The sequence below is a fragment of the Myotis davidii genome, unplaced genomic scaffold, assembly GCF_000327345.1.
Source record: "Myotis davidii unplaced genomic scaffold, ASM32734v1 scaffold120, whole genome shotgun sequence".
NCBI lineage: Eukaryota > Metazoa > Chordata > Mammalia > Chiroptera > Vespertilionidae > Myotis > Myotis davidii.
The window spans coordinates 5723697-5731805 of NW_006294778.1; the positions used below are offsets into that span (position 1 = coordinate 5723697).

An 8109-nucleotide genomic window follows, 5' to 3' on the forward strand; every position below is an offset into this window, starting at 1 on the left:
GGAGAGAGAGAGAGAGAGAGAGAGAGAGAGAGAGAGAGAGAGAGGGAGAGAGAGACCAAAACTGACTACTGCAGGCAAAGTCTAGTTAATCTTATAAATAACAAATTCTTTCGCTGGAGCAATGATTTAACAATGTTCACATTTTTTTTTTTCAGTTAGTGGCATTGAGACATCAAATTTCAGTAATGTCCCTTATTGGAATTCTGCTTGGTTTGGGGTAATGGTGAGAAGTAATCCCATGTTGTTTTCCTGAGAACTTCACTGCGAATGAAGGTCAGTTTTACAGATGTGTAGGGCCAGAAAGAGTCTCCAAGCATTTCTTATTTTGGTTTCTCCTCGATGTTTCCTCCCTGCCCCACCAGAGTTCCAGAGCTTCAGCCCTCATTTGTGTCATGCGTAAGGAACATCTATGACGGTTTTATAGATTTCTCTTTCACAGCAGCAGATCATCACTCCCCAAATTTCTTCCGTTATTAGTTGTCTCCCTTGGAGGAAATCCTGAGTCCTGATGAACGTCAACACTAGTCTTCTTAAACACCCCAGCATTGCAAGAGAAAATGAGCAAGCCCTGAATTGTTACCTGGAAAGGTATCACCAGGTTGACAGCTTCTCCAACTCTGCGGATGTAGGTTTGCTTCAGGTGCCGTGGGATGCGAATCTTTGGAGGCTCTGAGTGAGAGGAGCAGAGCACAATTTGGTGATCAGTACAGCACACTGGAATTAGCCTTATATTGGCATACTGCTGGGATGCTCACTGCTCGCCTTTGCAGGAAAACTTAGATGGGCCACTAATAGATAACATATGGTAACTCTGGTTCCAAATGTTTTCTTCCAAGAAATGTTTTAACAGTTTAACACAAAAAAATTTATCCTTGACCTCTCTGATTTTATTGCAACTTTCTATTTTTATTGCCGTTATATGTCTAAAGCGACTTTATAGAAAAACACCAAATTTTCTCCTGGGACCGTGTACATATTTTTCATAGTTTCCAACAGGGAGTATATTCTCCGATGAACAACCCATTTAAAGTCTATAGACACCACATTAGCTGGTAGGCCTATTCTTTCTTACCAGAAAAAAAAAAAAAAGAAGAGATTTAGCACCGAGGACTTGCTATTGAGATGATTCTGTTGGCATTTTATAGTAACTTTCTCCCTTGTGCTATCATGAGCTGCATAATGGACAACTCTAGCCTACTGTGTATTAATGTCCATTAGTTCAACACCAAGAAGATACTAGAACCTATTGCTGTAAACCCATTAGGAGCAGGGAGTCAAAAGCTCATGGGCTCACCCACAACCACTTTCACACCATGAGAGGGATGATGTAGGTCTCATCACTTGGGTACTCATTTGTGACAGACACTGGGCTAAATGCTTTTCATGATGGGACCAATGTAAACCTCTTTGCCACCGTAGGGGCTATGTGCTGCTTTTACCTTATGATAAAGAAATGGGGGCATAGGAGTTAAGGAACTTGCTCTTGGCGACACAGGCAGGATTAGAACCTGGAGTCAGCCTGAGGGCCCATGCTCTGCTGAGAAGTACAGACTGCAGAGCCACAGACAGTAGATCAGACACGTAGCAGATCGAGCTGGTCACAGACTCCTGTTCTGTAAACGCAGGGTGATAACAGCATCTAATTTGTAGGATTGTTGTTAGGATGAAATAATGTTATCCACGTAAAGCATTTAGCATAATGGTCAAGAATAGTAAACTTTAGCCCAGCTGGCGTGGCTCAGTGGTTGAGCATTGAACTATGAACCAGGAGGTCATGGTTCAACTCCCGGTCATAGCACAGGCCTGGGTTGCAGGCTCAATCCCCAATAAGGGGGGGGTTGGGGGAGGGAGCAAGTGCAGGAAGCAGCTGATCAATGATTTTCTCTCATCATAATGTTTCTATCTCTCCCTCTCCCTTCCTCTCTGAAATTAATAAAATATATTTTAAAAAGAATAGTAGTAAACTTAAGGAGATAGTGATGACATTGATGATGTCGATGATGAGGACCGAATGTTGGGGTTGGAAGAGATCCTGGAGATCCTCCAACTCCCTAAAAGAGACTCAGTAAGGTTCGTCAGCAAACTGAACCATCATCCTAATAAAAGCTCACACATGCTGAGGGCTTAGCACTCTGTGAAACAAGGAATACGGATTCATTTCTTTCATTCTCACCCCTCCTGAGGTAGTAAAAACTATTGCTAGCTCCATCTTGCCGATGAAGAAAGCAAGGTTCAGAAAGATAAGTCTCTTACCCGAGACCACATAGCTAATAAATGATGGAAACATTTTTAAGTTTTAGAGAGCTGTCAAGTCCATGGTGATGGATAACATTTTCCCAAAATTCTAATTTTTGCTGAAAAGCTCTTCTTTATTTCATTGACCAGTTGACAACAAATAGTACAAATGGTTTTCCTTGAAGTGACAGGCTCTCACCATTCATTTTCTAGAAAATATCTGCTGGGTAATCAAATCTGACAAGCCGTTGTTTGTCACATAGTCATTCTTTCAAATAAAAATGGAATTTCATGAAACAAGTCACTAGCTTAGCCTCTAATTCAGCTGCACGAGGGCTTTTCCTAGAAACAACCATTGTACTACGGTACACAGCACAAGGCGTCATGCACACTGTGCATTTTATTGTCGCAAAGTATAGAAAAAAAAGTGCACTCAAGCACCAAGCTTTAATAATACTAAGGATTTTATGCCACATCAAGAACACTCCAAGGCAACACTGGCCCTTTTATTTTAGCTGCAAGTGCATGGTGGGGAGGAAGATAAGAAAGAGTAACAGTTGGTGGCACCGACTTGATCCACGCTAAGGCACCAGCAGTTTTACCCATGACCACTTTCACACCATTAGAGCAGCTGTCAAATAGTGTGTCCAGATTACTAGTTCTCTCTCTCTCTCTCAAGTCAACGGTGAAGAACCCCAGTGAGGCTAGCTAACTGGTCCTCATACCAAGATATAAACCCAGGCTACCCTCCACACTGCCTGAAAAGAGCTGTGGTTTTGTTTTAATTTTAAAATATGTTTTTATTGACTGTAGAGAGAGGGAGAGATAGAAACTTCAATGAGAGAGAAACATCATTGATCAGCTGCCTCCTGTACACCCGCTACTGGAGATGGAGCCTGCAACACAGGCATGTGCCCTGCCTGGGAAACTAACCAGTGACCTTTTGGTGCACGGGTCAGTGCTCAACCACTGAGCCATACTGGCTGGGCTCCCAGGAAGCATGAATTCAATATCAAAGGAGTGATAACAAAATAGAAAGTTTTGAAGGAGAAAGGGATTTAAGAAATAAAAGCAAATAATGTAAAAGGGAGATAACATGCTGAAAGGCTCACCACCTACCTATGATTTCCTTCACAAGGATGGGCTGGGAGTAGTACTTGGGCTCGCTGGCACCGGCTGCGTTCACAGCCTTCACACGCACAAAGATCTTTGCATCTGTGGGCAGGCCCGTGATGGTGAACTTGGTCTTGTCGATCAGATCTGTGTTGGCAACTATCCAGTCCTCAGCTAAAATCCACAAAAGAAAAAGAAGGCAAAACGGTGTTTAGAGAAACAATCATCTTAACTGGTACAGTCAACTCCAAATTAGTATTTTACTCATAATTAAATCATTTGGCCTGGACTCAGATCACGTATGTGGCTGGGCATTTTTCAGACTTAAATGAAAAAAAATGGCCTATACTGGCTAATGCAAATAACAGGAAGAAAGACAATCAGATTCTGTTATTTCTGAAAAACCTCTATTCAGGATATTAGGGTCACTTGCATAATAACTTCCCAAGAATTTGGCAGCAATTGTATAATGAAGGATGTAACCATGATATCTAGCCATCCATATACATTCAAGTTCAGAAACACAGGAGAACATTATTATGAATGAGAGATAGAACTTTATAGTAAATTTCCAGTCATATAGTATCTCTAGTTTATTACTATCAGATGCTAGTTATTACTCTGAAATACACACATGAGGATAGGGACTCTGATCATGCTCCCATTTACGAAGACAGTAGGCATATACCCACGAAGGAGGAAACAAAGCGCAGGGGCCAAGACCTCCTAAGGAGTTGGCACAATTCTTCCACCTCAAGCCAGCAGCCAGGGCTAATAACTATTTCAGCTCCTAACAGTTCCTTTGCATTATGCCCACAGGACAAAAGAAGGCTTGGATCCCACGTTATGAGCTCACTGCCCGCCCCCGCCCCGCTCCATCTCTAAAAGGACTTTTCTTGTGTGTATGGACGGTGGGTGTACTTCATGCTGGGTTATGGGCATTCCCAGAAACTTTATCATAGAGTAAGAAAGTGTGAAAGCTTTCAGAGAATACTTTACCTGACGACAGATCATATGCAGCCTCCCCATTTTCATCAGACTGTTTTGCTGATGTACCTTTGAGAATCCGTCATTAAAATTAATTAAAGACACCCACTGTCACACCAGAAGACTATGTATCAGTAGTCAGCATTCTCTGTTAGTAAAGTATGCAAGGTATGCAAAGATATTTGTCTTCAGAGCAGTGACGGAAGAGACCAAACACGTTAGGGGGGCAGGAGGGGTTCCTGAGGAGGGGCGTGGCCTGCTTTGTTCAGACTGTGGCTTTTGTCCTGTGGCACCGGCCACAGAGAAGAGGGGGAGAAAGGAGCCTGAAGCACCTCCGGCTGTGGGAGCAAGAGGTAGAGAAGAACCAGGCAAGACCCTGAAGAGAAAGGAGGAGCAGGCCCTGGACTCCACAGGGGAGCAGTGCATGGTGGAACAGTCCATCCTGGCTCCTGCCCCAGCCACCCCAGCCTGGGTGGGCCCTCCGAGTTCCCAGGGAATGAAGTGCTCCCGTGATGGGGCTCATGCATCAGTCTGGGAGTGAGGACACTCATAATAAGGCCCACCCTGTCTTACCAGGGCTCTAATTCTCAAAAGAAATGGAACTGCCCCAGCCGCTGAGGAGGCAGCCCCTGGTTGCCATAAGACCAAGCTGTTGGTCAAGAAGACAAGGGAGCCAGCTGGTCTCTGCATTCTGCAAGAGTGGAGGAGATGGTGCTGGCTCATGGGGGGTGGGGAGGGGGGTCATGGTTTGTCATGATGACTTTCTGGGTATCAGGGGAGTGGGGACTGCACTGGCCCCCATGGAACTTTCTCTTCTGTCTTATTCCAACCCTTCTAGGAATACTAGTATCAGGGAGAAGGAGCAGGAAGCCAGAATATCCTGGTGGCTGGGAGTGCATATAGATAATAAAAATTACTTAGGACTTGGAAAAAGAGATACGTCTTTAAGCCAATGCTTGGTTTGGGAACTACTGTGTTGACATTTTCATAGTCAAGAGACAACTGATGAGCAAGTGAAATCAGGAGGCAGAAAACGTGCATGAAAGAGCAGAGAACTAGTAAAGAAGAAAATTTCAAGAGAAAACAGGATGCAATGGGACCCGAGGGAAACAAAACTAGCTGAGCCCTTCACTTCTGAACCACTTTCGCTGAGGGAGGCAAAGAGAAGAAGGAGCGAGAGTGAAGGAAGAAAACAGAGAAGAGTAAAATGCTGCAGGCGTTAAAAAAAACAACACCAACAAGAAAACCAAACAAGAGAAAGGCAGAGTCAAAACCAACACACCATCTTCTAAAAGGACGAGTTCTCTTACAGAATAAAACCTGACATGTCGAAAAGCATTAAACACTACAGAAAATTAGTCTGGAGGAAAACAGCCATTAAAAGAGAATGAAGAATAGGTCAGCCACATGAAAGAAGTAAGAAAAGACTGCAAGAAGAAAGATGGACACGTTCCATAGAAAGCTAATTCCAAAACGTTATGTGGCAAAATATATACATAATAATGACTGTGTACATATATATATGTATAGGCTTATACATATATATCTACACAGACCACACACAAAATCATGTAAAATACACTTCGTTGTATTTTATCTAAGGTGGGCAACATCAAAATGACAGCCATGTATCATTTTGCTGTATCTTCTTACTTTTTAAACCTATCAGAAAGAAAAGAGTAAAGAATTTGCTCCGGGTCATACATATACAAAAGGTTTGTGGTCAGCAGCCACAACACATATAAGATTGGGGAATTCTGGGTGATACAGACAACAGAGTGAAGTGCTCATGATTTTTTTTGAAACGGGGCGGGGTGGGGGCGGAATGCAATGGGAATCAACCGTATTAAGTTCTCAAGAATTTCTCTGTTGCCCCCCTCCCATGCTGGGATAACTCTGGGAACTTTCTTAGAATGTCCCCCTGGTTTTGGTTAGTGGCTTTCTAAGCCCCGGAGAAATAAACCTCCTGCTCTGTGAGCGCAGCGCATGTAAATGGAACTGAGTGTTACCAGGAGGCTTAGTCCCCTCCTCCCCACCTCCCCTTCCTCCCCACCTGACCACCCCTGGTCATTTCCACAGGTGCCCCAATCCGGGGCCAGGGGTTTCGTTCCCAGCAGTTTTCTCTTCATAAGAAGTTTCTTCTCCATCCTGGTGTTGCCTCCTGGGGAGGTGCATTTGGATTCACACTCCTGATTTCCCAAATGTGCCCTGTGGTCTCTCTCTGTCCTTCATGTAAGATCCAAGTGAAAGTTTGGGGTCCAAAGAGTTTTCCTGAAGGCTACCCCTTGGCCCATCCTTTGTGGATATGAATGTGCTTCCCTGAGGGCGGTTTACCTACCATCGTCTAGAATGGAGCCCGAGTCCAGAGCTGGGGCAGTTTGATTCATATATTTTCAAACCATGACAAGGAAGAAATCAAGAAACATTAGAGGCTTTCAGTGAATTTCACCTCTTTTTTTGGTTTTCGGAACACTCTGTCCCCTATTTTCTTGTGCCACTTTCTCTTTTTCTATGATTTTTATCAGCAGTTGTTTTCCTGTTTCTTTTCTGCTCCTAAATTTGAGTGATTAAATTTTTAGGTATCCAAAGCCCTGAGAGAAGTTACTGCCACATGGGCAATCCATTTGGTACCCCATGTGGGATTTAACGCTGCTTCCTTTCAACACTAAGAAGTTGTCCTAATTACTCTTCTTCCTCTTGGTTTACACTTTAGAAGGCAGGGGATGATCACCAAAGAGCCAAATACTAGTATGTAGTCATTCTTTATTCCCCAGAAAGAAGTAGCTCTTTTGATTGCTGACCTCTGCTCAGTTTAGAGTTGAGAATTTCTAATTTGCTTCTTTCTAACTAGACTTTTATTTTGCTTTGGTACAATTTAATTCCACCAATTCAAGAACTGGAAGTCCCTGAACTATTTTCAGGACCCCCTCCCTCCTATATCTTGACTTAGATCAATAGTGCTGTCCCATCAGGCAGCTAAGCTAGGATATTTTTGAGATCTTAATTTGCTAGCCTTGAGTATCAAAGAAGGGCTAAATTTTTATCCATCTTAGAAGGATGACCTTTGGCTTGTCATTTTCAGTAGGCAGGAGATGAGTTCCCAAGAGAGAGAAACAAAAGAAAGGGGGAGCATATCTCACCTAGTGATGATGGTATTCATTTTAATCATGAGTTGTACTTACTTCCTTCAAGGCAATACTCTAGCACATAGCCATCTAAACCTGCAGCACCGATCTGATCTGGGGGCCGCCACTTCATTGTGACAGTGGTGTCAGTTACATTGTCAACAGCCAGAAGTGTAGGGGGGCTGGTTACAGCTTCAAAGATAAAAGAGACAGAAAAAGAAGAAATTATTAACTGCAGAGTTTATGGCAGGAATGGTAATAAAATGAGCTAGGATACAAATAAAAATATACACAGAAGACCCACATCTTAATAAAATTAAATTTAGACTCCTCAAGCATATGCTGTGTGCAAAGATCTGCTAGACATGGAAACATTTTATTTTTAAAAATATATTTTTACTAAAGGCCTGATGCACAAAATTTGTGCACTGGGGGTGGGGGGTGGTTCCCTCAGCCCAGCCTGTGCCCTCTCGCAGTCCAGGACCCCTTGCTCTTTAACGACTGCCTGCTTGCTGCTCCTTACTACTCGGTTCGCTGTTCTTTAGCACTGCTGCGGAGGTGGGAGAGGCTCCTGCCACTGGCACTGTGCTCACCAGCCATGAGCTTGACTTCTGGCTGAGTGGCCCTCCCCTTGTGGGAGCCCACTGAC

At 43.6% G+C, this 8109-nt stretch overlaps 1 protein-coding gene across 1 annotated transcript in view; it reads right to left on the reverse strand.

Annotated features, from left to right (window-relative positions):
* The window catches only part of MYBPC1 (myosin binding protein C, slow type), a gene marked incomplete at its 5' end in the record, with an annotated part of 79924 nt that overhangs the window by 17494 nt on the left and 54321 nt on the right, over positions 1 to 8109 (reverse strand). Inside the window, 2 exons of the mRNA XM_015567582.1 lie at positions 581 to 669; positions 3355 to 3522. Coding sequence (XP_015423068.1) covers positions 581 to 669; positions 3355 to 3522 — 257 coding nt within the window. The remainder of the gene's footprint in view (positions 1 to 580; positions 670 to 3354; positions 3523 to 8109) is intronic.